The sequence below is a fragment of the Triplophysa rosa genome, linkage group LG7 (assembly GCF_024868665.1).
Source record: "Triplophysa rosa linkage group LG7, Trosa_1v2, whole genome shotgun sequence".
NCBI lineage: Eukaryota > Metazoa > Chordata > Actinopteri > Cypriniformes > Nemacheilidae > Triplophysa > Triplophysa rosa.
In genome coordinates, this window is record NC_079896.1 from 25,738,771 (window position 1) to 25,757,486 (window position 18,716).

Sequence of the window (18,716 nt, forward strand, 5' to 3'; positions counted from 1 at the left end):
TGAAACTGTTCTCAGAAAGCACTTGATGCTTTGATATTTTGATGCACAGGGCTTATTATGATAAACACTTTATTAGACTATTGACATGGAACTTTAAAGCGAACAGAGGAAATGCATTTTATCTTTTCAAAGATGTGATGTTCAAAATGTGGAGCACACGTTTGGGTTTGTGTTGGCAAAGGCGAAATTTTCCATGTAGAGAGTTTTGGTTCTCTATTGAGTTAATAATCCACTGAACGTGGCCATTTGGATCCTGTTTGATTTTGGTCTCCAAGAGCAAGTCTGAAAGCTTTGACTCTCTGACAGAGACAGCGGGTTTTTTACATGTCAGACGTCAGAAGACGGAAGCTACAAATCGAGATCAGAATATGATGTGAAAAGGGCACGGAACAGAAGAAAAGATTTGACTGTAAATGGGTAAGATTACTCTTAAAATAAAAACAACTTCATCGCAGGCTGAAATCAAAAGGTGTCAGAGTGAGTCAGGACCTTTAGATTCCCAGATTCAATTTGTTTGAAGGTAAAGTGGCAAAAAGTCAGAAGACGGCAGGGGTTTCTAGCTTTCCACAGAGGTGGAACATTGTTTTTCATTGCCAGACATTACAAATCTGCCCAGATGCGCGTTTTCTCCCTCTGGCATAAGAAATGAAAACAGGTATTTATCCTGGCATGGCCATAGACATTGGGCTCCAGAAACGGATCTCTGTGGATTGGAATGTGGTCTGTATTAATCAGTGGGCAGTTCTTCCTAAAATCCTGAAGCAGCAGTCAAGCTTTATAGTCTGTGTTGTATTAAACTCATTTGTTTGCTTTAAAACGTTCACTGATGGGCCATGTGTTCGCTTTTGAAAGAGGAGTATTGGACAATAAAAACCAGAGATGAATTCCAGGTCGTGTTGTGCACTTTAGCATCCCATTGAAACAAGACACGCGGGATGAGTCATGACACTACACATCTCGCTCGGAAGCTGTGCTGTTTTTATTCCAGGTCTGAAAACGCCTTATTTGAATAAGGCCATTAAGTGTCCCGGTAATATGATTTGTAAAAGGTCACAGTCTTCCACCGATCGGTCTTTCGCAACCAATTAACGCAGCGTTTGCAGATGAGGGCGGATTGTGACGTGTCTTGCCTACAAAGCAGATGTGTAAGAAACCAAGGTGGCAACTGGAAAGAAAAGAAGGGTTCTGGGAATCAAGTAGACACAAGATGGAGGAATCCAGATGCTAGCATGCATGAACTGGACGGTTTTTATTCACGGGTAAAACCTGAGAGAGTTTCATTCCAGAGGAAAATTTTATTGCTCAGAGATTCCTCTTTCGTAGACTTTATGGAGTTCTGAGTTGCGTATCAACTCGGTTTCAGATGTTTCTTCTAAAATGTCTTAGGAGAACAAAAACAAATTGTTGAAATGCACAAAAAGTTTGGAGGTGTCAAATGAATGTCGATTGTAGAGGTCAAATCATCTGGATTTGGGTAAATTTGATGAGAAATGTTTGAGTTGATATCGAGAGAGATCTTCAATAATATTGACTTTTGATTGCAGACTTGACATCTCTAAGGTAGAGATTTATGAGATTTCAGCCTCATTTTCTCAGTAGAAATATGTGAGACGCAGTTGAGACTTAAGCAAAAGTTTCCATTTGCTCTCAATTTAAGGTAATTGATGTCTGGGGGAATTTCTAGTCATGACCCTGGTGATGTGCATTATAAAAACAATTTAGAAAATAGAAGTCCTGTTACTCTGACATGTTAAATGTATAAATGAATATACAGTATAAACAGTGCAGAATTGCTCTCAAATCTATAATAGATTTCTAGAAATCTTTTCTTTCTTATGCAGACTGAATTGCATAAAAAATGATAGAAATGAGTCTGGAAGCTTCCATGAAACAATTCGGCTGGTAACTTGATTTCTCTTCATATCGCCACAGGCTAAATATTCAGTTTGAAGGCAAGAGACATGCACAAACTCACCAATCGTTCCACCCAGCCACGAATCTTTTACTATTCAAGTGCGGTTCGCCACATTCACATTAAAATGTCAAAATGCTCAGAATGCCGATGTGGAGTGACCGCAGGTCCCCGTCATTTGCTCTAAAACAAAAGCAAATAAGCGTTATTAAAAGCGTTTGTATCATGTAAGTTCTAAATGTTTTGCATGGGTGTTTAATGACAAAAATATTACAAAACATCATCAAAATGGTATATATGCTATATTTGATAAGAAGCCATACCAGGACCGAAAGTAACATCTAAATCCCTCAATTTCTGCCTTGAAATGACAACTGTGATTACCATTTACTTTCATTGTATGAAAAACAGCATCTTACTGTAGATATTCTGCTATAAAGAGCTCCTGTTGTGTTGCTCGTAAGAAGGTGACACACATCTCAAAATACACAATGTGAAATGTTCGAAAAGCTCGTGAGATGTTCGATGCTCGATGCTCGAAGAAACTATCCCAAAAAGGTCTGAAAAAGTGTCTGTGTAACATCATTAAAGACAAGATATGCGATGAAAATACTTTCTTTAGTTAACCGGAAGCCACAAGAGGTACAGCGTGTTCAGCACAGAGCGTTTTCGTTCAGTATCTATTTCAGCTGTCAAGATAAATGTACGCTTAAAGATCGCAGGCAAAGAAAGAGACAGATAAATATATAGAGATATTCTTCCTACTCTGCATTCACCAAAACATCAGGCTCTGGAAATGAATGCAAATTGTTCTTAAAAAAAGATTCTCTCAAAGTCATCAGGGCTTGTGGTCTGTATCATCTCTCTGTAGTTTTTCAGCCTGAGGGCAATGGGCATTATTACAGACATCTGTGCATAAACACCTCTCTTGAGCCCATGAGAGACATTCAACGTTTGATCTTATCAACAGCAAATCTATTGAAATTAAATTCTGCTTTCAACAAGAACAAAAACAGCAGCCTTCACCGGAGGAGCCTTTAATAACCAAAAAGATATAGAAATTCGAAGTATTTTCTTGCTCAATTAAATGTAAAAAAAAATGCTTATTCAACACAAACCTTATTTTTCCCAATCTGGCAACAGTTTACCGTGCACATTTGCTTGATAATAGGCATTGAATGATCTATGGTACATATATCTGCTGAATTAAGATCAATTAATGGATTTATATTTAGTATGCTCTCTCTTTTAGCTGATTTACTGTTGTCTGTGAATAGCTCGGTTAGCAATAACTGCTCTTTTATCATTGGCACCTGCTTCTGAATTCTTCATAAAATACTCTTAGTGGAAATGTTCATTGTTGTAAACAGCAAAAAAGCGTTGTGGAAACATACAGCTGGCTCCTTAACAGCCACTCGGATTTTTTTTACAGTTATCTTGAGAAAATCACATTTCTATTATGATTAAGTACATTAATAAAATGTCAGCTGAGCAAAGCGGGTGTAGCCTGGGTAAATATTCTCAGCAGTGATAAAGGTTAAACTTGCAATAACATCTCTCACTGTAAAAAAATTGATGGTTCAACTTAAAAAATAAATTACCTGGCTGCCTTAAAATTTTGAGTTAATTCAACTTAAAAATATTAGTCAACGCAATAAGAAATTCCTTGAGTTAACGAATATTTTTAAGTTGAACCAACAAATATTTTTACAGTGACATCAATTACACTCTTTAGCTGTAAGACTTTGTACAACTGTCACACACTTTTAAAAAATCTGTAAAAATAGAGCACAATGTACTATATTAATAAAGGAATTTTTCATTACAGAATAGACACTGAAATATTAAGCACAACTTTCTCTCTCTCTCTAAATGAATTATGTTTAAATGTCAGTAATACACGCAGATCCTGTAGGTGAGAGTCAAGCTATCAAAACAAATGTTGTCAGCGTTTATAGCCAAATGTGGGCAAACACGTAACGTGTGATCTGAGCGTATGAATCAGAGCCTCTTTCTGAGGTCTGAGGCTTGTGATCACATGACTGAATATTGAATTTTCCAATGGTACACAATGTTTCAAGATAAGTAAAATCAATGAAGGTTTTGCTTTCAGAAACTGATTCCTTTCTAACGGAGTAGCTGATTAATGCAATTACAACACCAGGGCTGTGGGTTCAATCCCAGAAAACACACAAACTAATCAAATGTACACTTTAAAAGAACATGACATAGAAGTGTCTGCCAAAATATGTTAATGTAACAGGGTTTAGACAATCTTATAGCCTCCAGAAAACAATGATTTGCTTAAACGTTGGTCCATATAAGAATGTTACCCTCATAAAGGTACATAGCTATACTACAATTAAATCATGAAATCATTTGAAAGCAAATAACCATGTAAGATTATGAGAAGTCATTTAAATCATTTGTCAATTATTATTGTTTGAAATACACCAAACACAGAACAAATATTGTGCTGGAAGCCACACTGGCCAGTGGCCAAGACCTTTCCAGCTGTTCTGGATGTTTTCCATGTTTGAAAGCAAATGTGTGTGAAAGTATTTTGACCAAGAGTCAACAGTGAAAGTCTGTGAAAAGACCTTTAGTCCCCTGTGGTGTTATATAATTCATATAAATAAATCAACTCTATAGCAAAATAACAACGATGCAATGCACGCATGATAAAGGTCGACGCGACCTTTTCCACCAATGCAATCCATAAACTGACGCATCTATCCAAACTGACTAACTAAGGGGCAATGTGCAGACTTTCCTAAATACTTTTTGTTTTGGTGGTTCTTTCTCTTCCAAAATTTCTCAGCTGAGACCGTCCAGTCTCCAAACTCACGTGTCTTCTGCAGGATCGGAGGGGGGCTGGAGTTCATCCCATCATGTTTGGCCACAGGCAGCGTTCACCCTGGACAGATGATCTACCGAGACACGAATATTAATTACAAGAGACAATCCAGACTTAAAATGATGTAATTTGGGAAATCATCTTGAATAAATATCACAGGACCTCAAGCGTTACCGTTTAATAAAGTCAATCATCAGAATATGCATGTGTATATAATTCAACAAATAAGATTCTCTCCATAAGAAAAATCACAGATAAGATCTCTAATATTTTCATGATTTCTCCTTATTTCTCCAACAGTCAATAATATCTCAACATGAACTCAAACATTTCACATGAAATTTACCCAAATCCGGATTATTTGACCTCTCCAATCTGCATTCATTTGACGCCTCCATACTCCATAATTGTTTCTCTTTGTTTTTATTTTTCCAATGTTAGGAAAAAAATCTGAGACTAAGTTGATCCTAAATGAGACACAACTGAGAACTCCATCAAATCTCCTGAGCTATGAAAGAGCAACATCTGAGCAATGACATTCTCCTCTGGGTTTTAATGATGCTTTTACCGCACAGACTGCAGTATTGACTCTCTTGAACTGGTTTTATATGTGAGATTTAAGGGTTCGTGGCCACAGACTTTGTCCCGCTCCTACATGGATTACATATCCACAGTCGGCGGACTCTTTAATTCCCCTCTTTTTCTTTTGGCCAAGTTTAACACGTATTCTCTCCTTTGAACTGCGTTCCCAACGGTCCTGAAAATCACAAGAAGATTCAAACCAGAAGATTGAAATATTTAGTGCGAACAGCAGGTCGCCTGACTGATGTAAAACGAGTTTGCACACAACATACTTTTAACTCATATACACAGCAGATATTTTGCGTATGTTGGCAAAAAGAAAACCTTTGATGACAACTAAAGTGGCACATTAAGCCATCTATAACTGTATACATTTAAATATGTATTTACACAAGAAACATCTACTGCCTAGAAAGATAAACACCATAATAAACCTGAAATATAAAAACAGAAGAGTTCAAAAGTCTAAAAAGATTCAATTAGCTCGGGAAAGGCCATGTTATACATCCGATCCCACAGCGACCGAAACACCATTAGCTCTGTCTCTGGCACACGCACTGTAGTTCTCAACAGATTGAATTGTTCCGGAGGCTCTGTGCACTGAAGACCCCTGAGAAATAAAAAGCATGTCCAAACCGATTCTTCACGAGTGGACATACACATCTCGAAAGTAAACGAACGTGAGTGGATGCGCCGAGCACGCTGGTGATCTTTGGTTGGCTTTACAGTGACGTTGGTGTTCCATACACGAGTGCGTTTATCTCCTGAGAGCTGAACTTTATTGGAATTATACATCATGCAGACGTGAAATTGGTTGACGGAGCAGCTGTCTGGCATGGGCGTGAGGAATAACTCATTTAACATGCTGTACAGATGAAAGAGGATGGAGAGAAAGTAACTGGAGAAAGTGAGAGGATTAGGGAAAATAATAGAAAGATAAAAGCCTCGTGTAATTGCACCGGTGTGATTTATCATCTTTCTTTTGTGGCCTTGGATTCATTATTCACAACATCACCACCGCAAACCGGAAATAGTTTATAAAGTGTTCTTCTCAGTGAGGAATTTGAATGACTTTAAAACCATTGTTTTATGTCTGCCTGAAAGAGCTTGGAAAGAAAGATGTTATCAGTAGTGATGGTTTATTGTCGAGGATCTCGACTCAGCAGGACTGTAGTAAATCAACCGAGATGCAGCTGAGGCAGGCTTAAGGGTCAGTTTCTTTAAATCGTCTGAAAGCGGAATAAATAAGCTTTCCATTGATGGTTTGTTAGGATAGAACAACATTTGGCCGAGATATACGACTATTTAAAACTCTGGAATCTGAGGGTGCAATCGGGTGTCCATCATAGGCCGTTGCTAAGAAGAAACAGGTTTGTTTTGATGCTCTCTATATATGGGCTTACCGCTGTAATGACGTTGTGGAGAGTAGATGAACCCAAAAGCTGAAATTCTAAGCTTTAAAGATACCAAACTTGAGCGGGTAATTCACAAAGAGCGGGCAGGAGCGTGTGAAGTTTGTAGGCCATTTTCATGGCCATTTATTATCAACTCTCTAAAATTAAGATTTGATATTTACGGTGGAAATTTACTAAATATCTTCAAGGAACATGATCTTTACTTAATATCTGAATGATTTTTGCCATAAAAGAAAAAGCGATCATTTTGACCCATACAATGTTGCCACAAATCGTGCCATAAAACTGGTTTTGTGGTCCAGGGTCACACTTTTCAAACAATAAATGTGCGTGCAACCCCTAATAATTAATATCAATAATGTACAGTATGTAAAGACTTGAGTGATTTAGTTTTAAAAACTCAAATGTACAGTTAGGCAAACATTAATACAAACTTGGGTTTTGTCCCTCAGTTTGGAGCATTTTTATGTTTATTTATTAATTGTTTATTTTATTGTGTCTGCTAATCTCAGATTATCATGTGATGAAAATGACATTTTAAGCATTTATGGAATAAAATTACAGTCTGTTTAATGGCCTTCATATTCTGTATCACATACAAATCGTATTAACATTAATTTAGTAATTGAGTATTTTCTCACATTCTGGATAACTGTATAATTTACATTTTATGAAATGAAGCAAAATAAAAAAATCTCTTAATAAATAATATTTACTTTTCATTTTTGTTACACACTTGAGTGACCATAGTTTTCTCACTCTTTCTTTCTTCGTGATATGTTAAGACCCTTTGCCTGGATTTCTCATTGGACCAGTCAGCTTTAAAAATAGGCCGTGTGTGCGTCAATGCTGTAACTGGACCATCAGAGAGGCAAAATATCACATCAGGTAATATATTCAGATTCACACTCGCTGTCTCTAGTAATCAGCCTTCACATTGCGTGTGCTCACATTCATTACGCGCCGAGAACGCACCGACACAGAATGTTTTTGAGATGTATTTATATTACACAGAACAGCTCAGATCATCCTTCATGAAAGTGTTTAGAAAAAGACAGATTCAAAACTTGTTTTACAGCATTTTATCACACATCATTTATCGATCATTTTAAAATGTTTTTAATAATTCTCTCATCCTTATTTCTTTCAAACCTGTATGGCTTTCTTCTGCAGAACACAAAAGATGATATTTTGAAGAACATTGTTGACCAAACAACAGTGAACCCCATTGACTTCCATTACTGGCCGCTAATGATTTATTTCCCATTAATTCTGATGTTTACTAGCCTGTGTTTTGTTATAATTTGCTGGCTCCTGATGCATCTTTTCCTGAGAATCTACAAATTCATTCCCTTTTTGGAGCCCATTTTTGTGCAGCGTTGCCAAAATGAGTTACTTTTAATAAATCATACGTCGCACTGAATAAACAATATTGTTTATGTGTCATTCTGGTTTGTCGCTGTATCCGGTCGAGCTAATGAGAACAAATTCGATTCCCTTATTGATTTAGGTAAAGGTCGTCTAATAGTCATTATGTGAAAAGTTTATTGCAAAAATAACTCTTATTTTCAAAAGCATGGTTTCTTATTGTGCATTCGAATGTTATCGTTTTTTGCAAATGAACTCTTCATATAGGCCTATAGTTTATATGCCGGCATGTATGTTTATCCTATAGCTCAGCTGGTGAAGAATAACATTTATAACGCCAAGGTTTATGAGGGTCAGATTGCAGGGAATACACACACCAAATGTACACAAAATATGTATATCATGAATGCACTGTAAATTACTTTGGATAAGTTTATGCCAGATGGGTAAATGTCTGCAGGATTTTATTCAATTCTGTGTGATTGACTTGAGATCAGATCAGTCCAGACTGTTATTTCCTGCTGTCATACAGCAAGTTTCCAGCATCTCTGGGGTTTTGTCTGCTACACCTTTCTATTCACAAGCATGAAAATCAGAATCAGAGTTGATGGGTTCATGTTTATATTCATTTTGCAGTATGCAGTAGGTTTCAGCGAGGGCAGTCCGTGAATGTGTAGCTCAGTGGTTCTCAAACTTTTTGTGTTGTACGGCCCACTTTGTGTAAGGTGCATTGCTTTGTGGCCCCCCAAATAATGACTTAAAATCTTAAACTTAGACTTTTAATTGAACCAAAAACATATTCAGTTATACAATGCTGCAACATCAATTCTTTTGGTTGGTGGTCTTATTTTTCTGATGTTTGATTGCATATAATATATGATACATTTCTATATTTCATAAAATGTCACAAAACCTGTGCCCCCCCCTAGATCCATCTTGGGGCCCCCAGTTTGAGAACCACTGGTGTAGCTAATAAAATGTTTTTTTGGGGCGGGTCAAAACCATAAGTGAATGCGAAGAAAACACAGCAACATATACATGCACATATAAAAATCCACCTGAAGTACAAGACATTTTATTTATGTTATATTTAATATAAAATAGAGATCAGAAAATGATTTGAGATGTATTGTGTTATGATATTCATATGCAACTACTTTTAATAAAATGTTTAATAAAATGTTTTTTTAATAAAAATCCTAACAAAACTGTACAGATAATTTTATTTTAACCTTGTTCTGAATTTATACCTTTGTCTTCTGTTTATATGCCTATGCTCTATTCATAATATCTACTTGTGTATTGCTGTTATAAACACTGTTTACTGGGTTTGTTTACCTGTGAATCTAAATAGCTCCTAAACGGTCTTTCATTGTTCCAAGAAATGAAAACAAATTTCTATTCTATTCTATTTATTGTAAAACAATCTGTGACACTGGAACCTCAAAAGTCACTGAGAGAAAATATTTAAACATTTAAAATCTGTCTGCCTCTCTTCTTCTTAAGACACGTGGTTTTTACGGCATGCATAACACATGAATTGTGTACTGTACGAGCAGAGCTATGCACTTGATCAAAGTTAACACAACCTTTAGAAGTATGAGATCATGTTACCTGATTTTTGGCAGTACTGGATTGCTGTGGTAAATGATGGACCAGCTCAGGTCCTCCGTGTCATATGACAGTTCAGTCCACATACAGAGTCACTGTCATCATCAGCAGAAATCAGAGATGCAGACAGTAACCCAGCAAAAACATTCTGTTCCCAACAGCACTGCACTAACACTTCTGTTCTGTTCAAATAGATTGTCCACTTTCATAAATAAAAACACAACACATGTAGTTTGATCATGAGGTCACATAGCTTGATTAATTGCTTTTGAATAAAAAGGTCTTGCAATTGTGGAAAAATGCTTTCAGATTAAGATCAGGTTATCATTATAAAGCTAAAATGAGTTGTCTGTCTTTTTTAATGTAAACTGTTAAAATGTAGGTTGAACCAGTCAGACACTAGCAGCTAAAATTTTGGTCTCCTAAAATAAGCCTCTGCGTTCCGAATTTTCCAAACACCCTCTAGTGGACAAATACAGAACTGCAACAAATCCTTGGTGTGCTTTTGACATAACAGCACATGGTTTTTTACTGAAATGTTTCACTAGACCTACAGTAATGTTTGCTCACTGTGCAATTGCTTCTTTCAGCTGATATTTTAGTTACTGCGTCAAATCATGAAAATGAGAAAAATACATTTAATTTTAGTAATAAAAAGATGACACACAATATTACATTCAATACTATGTAGACACTGCCACTGACTACAAAAATATCAGAATCAGAATCAGTAAGAGCTTTATTGCCAAGTGTGTTTGCACATACAAGGTATTTGTTTTGGTGACAGGAGCATCCAGTACACAGAAACAGCAACAACAGTACACAGAGACCATAACACAATAGAATACAGTACACAATGATTTAAATAAGGGCCTATGGGTATAAAAAATTAAGAAATACAATACAATAAACATAAGATAAAGAGCGTGTAAAGCTATGTGTGTATGTAAATATGTACAAGTAAAAGTAAAAAAGTCCCATAGACGCTACAATATAATAAAACCGATTCTTTCTTAAAAATATTTTAACAATAAAAGGCTTGGGAAAAAACTCATTTTATAAATTAAAAAACTAAAAAGCTCTTCGTGAGATAGTGTTACATTATGTAAATCCTAAAAAATGTCAATTTTGTGCCGCCTGCGCCAAAGTTTATAAAAGTATTCATTAAAGTTTGTTTTTAATCTGTTATTATCACTACAAAAAGCAGAACACAGCGACTAAACCACAAAGCACATAAATGAATCCTAAGTGTCCATTATGGAACATAAACAAACTCCATCCCTGTTGAAAAAATCTGCATATGCTGGGTTAGGTATGTTTTGATGCTAGTTTAAGCTGGTGAGGAACCAGCACATGACCAGTTTAAACCAGCACATGACCATCTTAAACCAGCACATGACCATCTTAAACCAGCACATGACCATCTTAAACCAGCACATGACCATCTTAAACCAGCACATGACCATCTTAAACCAGCACATGACCATCTTAAACCAGCACATGACCAGCAAACCAGCATCAAAACATACCTAACCCAGCATATGCAGATTTTTTCAACAGGGACGGTTCCTCAACTGTGGTTCACACAAGAGCTGTTTCTCAGAGCTCGACGGCAAAGCCACAAATCGTGTGAGAAACTGTTTTCAGCTGCCAAACCTTCAGGCTCATGAATCATCTCTGAAACATTAAAGGCCTCAATTAAACCGAGGAGGTTTGAAATCTTTGCTGTAACTTAATATTGTCATTTCCCAACTGAACCTTTTCACAGACTTGAATCTCACATCTGACAAATGGTTTGGACATTATAGAAGGAAAACAAACTTCCAAGTCTGTCAGGAGGCTTTAAATGGACCGTTCAGAACCCGTTTCATTTGCTTTGACAGGTGAAAGGTTTTTGTTTTATGATCTTTTGTTCACAGCTAAACTACCCTCTTTTCTTGCCGTGGGCCAGCGCTAACAAAGTTTCTCCTGTAGTGTATTAATAAACCTTATTCATTTTCAAGATATGATGTTCAGTAATCTCGTGATGTGTCGCTCACGTCATCTGAACACGAAGGCCTCCCGCTGTTCTAGACATCAAGAAAAGATTCAAAGCAAGAGATTAATAGCAAACGACTATAATCAGGATCATTTGCAGGAAGACGAATGAAACGGGAGTTTTATTCACTCAGGAACATTACATTGGCAGACTTCAACAGTGAAATGGGAGAGGAGCTGTGGGAATATCAGTGGCTTGTTATGTCTCTAATACAAAGATGAATGATTTTGAACTGACCTATTATCATATCATATATTCTGTGTTTCAGAAGAAAATATATGGGGTGACTGTTCTTTAGTTTTACAGTACACAAGAACTATTCTTGTCAGGCCACACCCTTTAAACGCCTTAAAGATCAAATGTGTTTGCATAAAGTATTTGCTTTGGCCCATTGCTGTTAAGTTTCAATAGCGTCGCTATATTGGTAAAGCAAAACTACCCTATAAACAAATCAAGAATACAGGCAGCTGTTTTTTCAGGAAGAAAAGCACAACAACATTGACATTTCTCAACTGTTTTTAATGCTTAAGCACGAGTTTTCAACTCCTTGCAACAAAAAGTAAACATAGATGGAATGTTTTTGTACTCCCTGCGATCAGCTGAGAAATGCATTTTTTTGTTTGTTTAATGCATATAAATAAAAATTGAAAGTAATTTATTTGATTGTACTTTTTGACACTGATAAACCACATATGTTTCACGTACACAGCACTTTTTCTGTATTAAAAAGTAAAACGGTAACGGGAATTCATCCCTGTCCTACAGGATGTTTCATTCTATTGGTAAAAAACAGGCCCTCTTTAAAACTAAACTAGTTTGGAAACTAGTAAACCAACGGGTCAGAAACCTTGTTAACCAAGAAAGAGCTAAAACGCGATAACACACTATACACAGTAATACACAATATAAACAGTAAAATACATTCAAAGCATCACAGTAACAACTGGTGAGAAAGGCTGTGGTCATAACCTCTTTCAGTAGTGTTTCAAAAGTTCTCATTAAAAAAATAAATCTGATCAAAGTAAAAAATGACACAAAAAAAGGTCAGTGTAGTGTCAATCCATAATAGCAAACGTTTGAAAAGAAAGAGCAAGAGCATCTACACAGCCTGAGGACCAATAAGAAGCGGTGTTTCTGTGTGCGTGAGAGACGGCTCTGAGGACTCTCTGCTTTGAGGCGACGAGGTTGAATTCTTTTTCAGTTTGAGGATGTGTTGCTGTAGATGCATGACCCAGTCCTCCTGTATGGACAGAGGTCCCTGAAAGACCTCCTCACAGAACCTACCACATAAAACATGCAAAGATATTCTTCAAGTCAACATGAAACTTATTTCACTTGTGACATGTTCTATAGTTCGGAGTGGACATTCAACAAGAAAAAATTTAATAATGGGATAATTTGACTATTCGTTTAGAATTCACCGAATTATGAAAATGGGGGTTTCAAGGGATTCTTCACCCAAAAATGAAAATTCTGTCATCACCTTCGAGTTGTTCCAAATCTGTATAAATGTCTTTGTTCTGATGAACACAGAGAAAGATATTTGGAAGAATGCTTATAACCAGACAGATTTTGCCCCCCATTGACTCCCATAGTAGGAAATAATACTTAATATTTTTTTTTGTTCTGAATCTGATGAACACAAAAGAAGACATTTTGAAGAATGTTGGACAGCAAACAGTTCTGGGGCACTTTTGACTACCATTGTATTTTTTCCTACTATGGGAGTCAATGGGGGGGGGGGAATTTGGAACAACTCGAAGGTGATGACAGAATTTTCATTTTTGGGGGAAATATCCCTTTCACCAGTAAATATTTTGTGTCACAAACACATCAGGCACAATGTAAAATGATCACACACCATTGTAGGATTATGACAACACATTTTTCTTTAAAATGACATGCAGTGATGAATGTTTACAAAAAACAACAGTGGGTTAATTGTCTTATTTAAGGGCACGATACTGAATGTTGAATCGTTGGATTTGAACCTTCAATCTTACATTTAATAGCCCAGATCTCACGCTCACCTGCATTTTAGAGAGTATATCTTCCCAACCAGCTTTACCAGGCTGGTCTCTGGTGGTCTGGGAACCAAAGATGGAATGTTTCCAGTTCGAGACGCCTTTGAAGATTCCTGCTCCTCTGAAATCTTCTCCTGGTGGGATGAATGCTTCGGAGGGCGCCGTTCACACCCTGAGACACGGTAAAAGAGATGCTTATTTACCTGCCGTGTATGTGATTATAACGACAATTTTTATTTTCTATTTTTAAGAGATCCACCGATACGAAATTTCTTAACCGATATCGATAGACGATTATTCGGAGTGATATCTGCAATGCCGATTCTGAAGATTAAATTAATATTTCTTAACTTTCTGAATGTTATTAATTCATATAATGACTATTAATATTGAGCATCAAACTGATGGCAGGTAGGGTGAAAAAATGCTTTTATCGACCAATACTCATTATTGCCGATACATCGGTGCATCTCTACTATTTTTATTTTATTTTACTTCCAAAATTAAATGAAATTATGTTTTTTTAACTCGTCGTGCCTTTCATGTTCAGGAACACAGCTTTCAATGGATACATGCACAGTATATAACCAAAAACGTATCATCTACCTCTAGGTGTACGAACGTTGAGTTCACTGTGAGCTGCAGGGCTCTGGAACAGTCCGGGTAGTGAACGTTCACCCGGCGCGGGTCGCTTTCTGTGCGAAGAGAAAGAGTGGCTCATCCCTGCTTTGACCTCCCTGGTCGGTTCTGGTCCTACGGTTGCTTTAGAAGGTGGAGATACCCAAGGGTGACCGGCCGAGACCTGAGCACCCGATGAAGCGTTGGGCGAACCCATACGGACAGACTCGCACTCTGAAGAACGGGGTTTTCTGGGGCCCTAGGATGAAAACGGTCGTTTTTCTTTCTTAAAGAAACGGTTCACCCAAAAAAAGCATATTTATGTCCTTCTGACGTTCTGACATGGACTCACCTTCTTAACAAAAGGAAGGTCACCCCGCAAGTAGCGTTCGTGAAGATCAGCCACCTTCTTCGGTTCGCTCTTCATCCAGGCCATCAGGGTCTCGATAGGAGATCCGAGGGTCTTCCATTCCACCCCCAGCTGCCTCAAGTGGGCTCTGGCATGGCTGGCGAGTGCCTTTCGATTCTCAAAATCAAATCCGCACAGATCACACGTGGCATCAAGGCCTGTGGTAGAGTGGAGAACAAAAGATATGACACAGGCTTAAATGTCCTCGGTGTTCAATGCTCGGAATATATATCGAACACGTACCATTCGTTGTGTTGTCCGAGGCCGCTTTGTCTTTTGTGACGTCCACAGGCGATGGAGTAATCGTGTGGGGCGAGGAGGCTGTTGTTTTCCACTGCACTGCCGCCACCGTGACCGATTCCGGTTTCACATCCGATGCCCGTTCGGTGCCCTCTCTCTGCATGAGCGTATACAGGGTGTCAATGGGCGACATCTTTTCGGACCACTTCACACCCAGCTGTCGTAAGTGAGCGCGTGCGTGACAGGAGAGGGCTTTGCGAGTGTCAAACATCTCACCACAGTATTCACAGCACACAAACTGCGCGGGGTCCTGCTTCTCAAGCTTAAGGGCTATGGAAATAAACAGCACGCATCGTGAAAAAAGAATCACTCAAGTATATCCACATGTTATGATAAATAAGTATGTTACATACGCGTTACGGAGTTTTTAACTGTGGTGGGAGGTGATAACGGAGACGTGGGCGTGCTCTGGGGTTTGGGAAACTGTACGGCAGAGATATCAACTTCCACTGGCTCATCTTTTGGTTTGGAGACCACAGTCTTACAGCCTTTCCTGGCTTTTGGAACTTTGTGAGGAGCAGGGGAAGATGAAGACTGGGGGCTGACTTTAGGGGATGAGGTGAGGAGGGGTACAGCGGTCAGTGCAGAGGGAGACGCAGGCGGAGACAGCGCGGTGGGCTCCAGGGGTTTGAGAGAACCGCCCCGCTGGACCATTACCTTGCGCAGAGTAGCTATGGGAGACCCGTGGACGGTCCACTCGGTGATGCCCATCTGACGCAGGTGAGAGCGGGCGTGACTGGCCAGGCACTGACTCCTCTTAAACGTTTCGTGACAGAACTCGCAGGAGAGATTTTTGGATGATTGGCCTGGAACATAAAACATTTCAGAAAGAGCGCACGTCAGGACAGTTTTCTTGTGGATGATAAAAGTGGAATTCACAACAATACACATGTTTGGGAATGCAAAAAACGTTGGATTTTTGGATACTTCTCATCAGAAGGTGTAGATTTGCATATCGTTATATGAACTTCTCACCTCCAGAGTGTGATTTCAAATCTGTTTTTCCACCGACGGACAAGCTTGCTGCAGCATGCGGAGAGGAGATTTTCAGCTTTTTGGTTGGGGGAGGTGTCTGATGCATGGAAACCAGTGTATTAGGGGAAACAGGGGGATTTGGGGGGATGGAAAGTGAAGTGGAAGGGGCGGAAGAAGGTGAAGTACAATCTTCAAAGACGGACAACACCTCCAGCTGCCCGCCGCTGGCCTTTTCCTTGAATCCCGCAGTCTGAATGATTTTATGGAGGGTCTCTATGGGACCACATTTAGAGTCTAAAGCCACTCCAAACTGGCGCAGGTGTGCCCGGGCGTGACTGGAGAGGCCCTTGCGCGTCTCGTACCACGCTCCGCACAATTCACACACGTGTACATTGTCCCTTGCGGAGGAATTGATCATCGTCTCTGGTGAAAAAGCAAAACATCGTGTTTGCCATCTTATAAATGAGAAAATGCAAGAATAAAAACAAACACTAGTTACTCACTCAAATTAATTGGCGCATCTGTTTCCTGAGGAGCCCAGAGGGGTTTGGTTGAGGTCAGAGGGAGAGAGGTCGACGGACTGCCATCGCTGGACTCCACGGCGTTATGACCGGGCCGTACTTTAGATACAGCGGACACCGCGAGCCCCTTCGAAGAGACGTTATAAGGCTTCATTGCAGCAAAAGGTAACCGACCAGATTTTTTGACAGCGGTTGTCGAAGATGAGGAAAGAGCGTATTTTTTCTTGACAAGGTTGGATATTTTAATCTTTAGTTTGGGCCCAGTGCCCTTTTTGAGTTTGGAGGGCTGTGCTTTGGGTTTTTTAACAGGGTTGGTGTGTTTTTGAAGCTTGGGTAGACTTCCACCTCTTTCTTTCATAAGCTGGAACAGGAGGTCTATGGGAGCTCCGCTGCTGTCAGACGCACCCACACCGAGCTGCCTCAGATGAGATCGGGCGTGACTGGAGAGACCCTTCCTCGTCCCGAAGCTGGTCCTGCACACCTCGCAGATATGGACACCTACTGTAGAAATGTAAGAGAGAACTTCATATTCATATTCTCCAGTCATTTATAACAATGTTGTTAGAAAAGTTACTTACAATCAGATTCATGCACATCTTTATTGGGGTCAGCGTCCAGACACTCTTTGGAAAGGGTGACACTGCTTTTCTTTGCGGTCTCTGGTGTCGCCATCTCCATAGCTGGAGATGAAACTCTCTCCTCTGTTTAAAAACCAAAACATAACCCAGATATAATTGTATGTTATAATTTCTTGTAAAATATGAAACGTAACATGTTCGTTGATTTGAATTCATTTAAAAAAGTTATTTAGTAACCATGTCTCATTTGTAGTAATACCACGGTAACAACAAATTTACTATGGTCTCGCATAGTTTAACCATGCTGGTATAAATATGGTAATGCAAATGCCAAGCATTGGTTACTACAGTTTTACTTATAATGCAAATGACACTAAGTAACATCATTAATATGGTATTAGCCATTACTGTCACAAATCAAATAAAATGCAATTAAAGGGACAGAATTCAGGAAGATTCCAATCAAGAAACATTTCAAATAAATCCTGTACCAATTTATTGTGATTTTAAGGTAGTAATGATAAATGTGGTACCTGTGATACTTTGGCGGGAAATATGGTAACCATGGTGAGTTTTTGTAAGCGAAATGTTTACATCATGTTATAGCGCTCAAGATGCGAATCCACTCGCTCCCATCTCTCGTTTTAAGATTTCTGTACCTGCTTATTTATAAATGAATATATATACAAAAACCGCACTGGACTGGCTAAAGCTGTCTTGTACCGATCAACCAAAATCGCTTTAGATTTGGATCATATTTGTGTCAGTTTAATTGGATAACACAATGCACGCGCACAGGCAGCTAGCACGAGCTAAAGATCGATCGTGCGCTGTGATGCGAATAAACGGGTTTTCTGGTCACTAAGGCCTCCGGAGAACCGGTCTGTGCTGCTGTATGCATATGGACATGTGAAAACAAAATGTAAGAAGCAGTAAATGGTCAAAATTACCTCAAACTGGTAAGATTTCGCTGTCACAAAGGTTTACAGGAGGAAAGTCAGGCACCTCAATCGAAACCGAGCTGCACAAGGCAAAAGCATTCGATCCCTCAAAACACGTAGATCAGATGTTGACAATGACCTCCAGTGTTTGTAAAGATAAGTCTGAAACAATTGTACATTTATTTTTCAGTTGCTCTTATATTAAAATGTTTTGGTTTAGGATCTCTTTGTTGATTTTTAAGACGTTTTATAAGTTTATTAATATAACTGACAAAATGGTCTTGTTTTTGTATTGTGATACTGGTTCTTTGGAAATAGATAATATTCTTAAAATTCTCATTCTACTTGGAAAATACCATATACATAAAGGAAACTTTTTGTCAATTGTACCAAATGGTAGATTGTTTTCCACAAGATATAAAGATTTTTTATGATTATTTAATATTATTACGAAACAATAGCAAAGCTGTTAAGACATCTCGGCTACTGGAAAAAATTATATAGATGTATAACTGATGTGTTTTTTTGTTGTTGTTTTGGTTATTTGCATTGTACAATTTTGTACTA

The 18,716-nt window shown here is 38.4% G+C and overlaps 1 protein-coding gene across 1 annotated transcript; it reads right to left on the reverse strand.

The window, feature by feature from the left end:
• Positions 1-11,862: 11,862 nt before the first annotated feature.
• wiza (WIZ zinc finger a) lies at positions 11,863-18,246 on the reverse strand. The gene is made up of 10 exons (XM_057338031.1): positions 18,159-18,246; positions 17,209-17,331; positions 16,613-17,131; positions 16,110-16,532; positions 15,488-15,940; positions 15,078-15,404; positions 14,778-14,992; positions 14,414-14,684; positions 13,814-13,979; positions 11,863-13,063 (listed from the first exon to the last, which is right to left on the reverse strand). The coding sequence occupies exons 2-10, from the start codon at positions 17,306-17,308 to the stop codon at positions 12,883-12,885; spliced, it is 2,655 nt and encodes an 884-aa protein (XP_057194014.1). The 5' UTR covers positions 17,309-17,331; positions 18,159-18,246; the 3' UTR covers positions 11,863-12,882.
• Between the last annotated feature and the right edge of the window lie 470 nt (positions 18,247-18,716).

Excerpts from the sequence above, each read along its gene's own strand:
- wiza (XM_057338031.1), bottom strand. The coding sequence starts at position 17,308 with ATGGAGATGGCGACACCAGAGACCGCAAAGAAAAGCAGTGTCACCCTT. Across the intron at positions 17,132-17,208 it reads AGATGTGCATGAATCTGATT|TAGGTGTCCATATCTGCGAG; the intron begins GTAAGTAACTTT and ends ACATTTCTACAG. Across the intron at positions 13,064-13,813 it reads ATATACTCTCTAAAATGCAG|GTTCTGTGAGGAGGTCTTTC; the intron begins GTGAGCGTGAGA and ends TTTATGTGGTAG.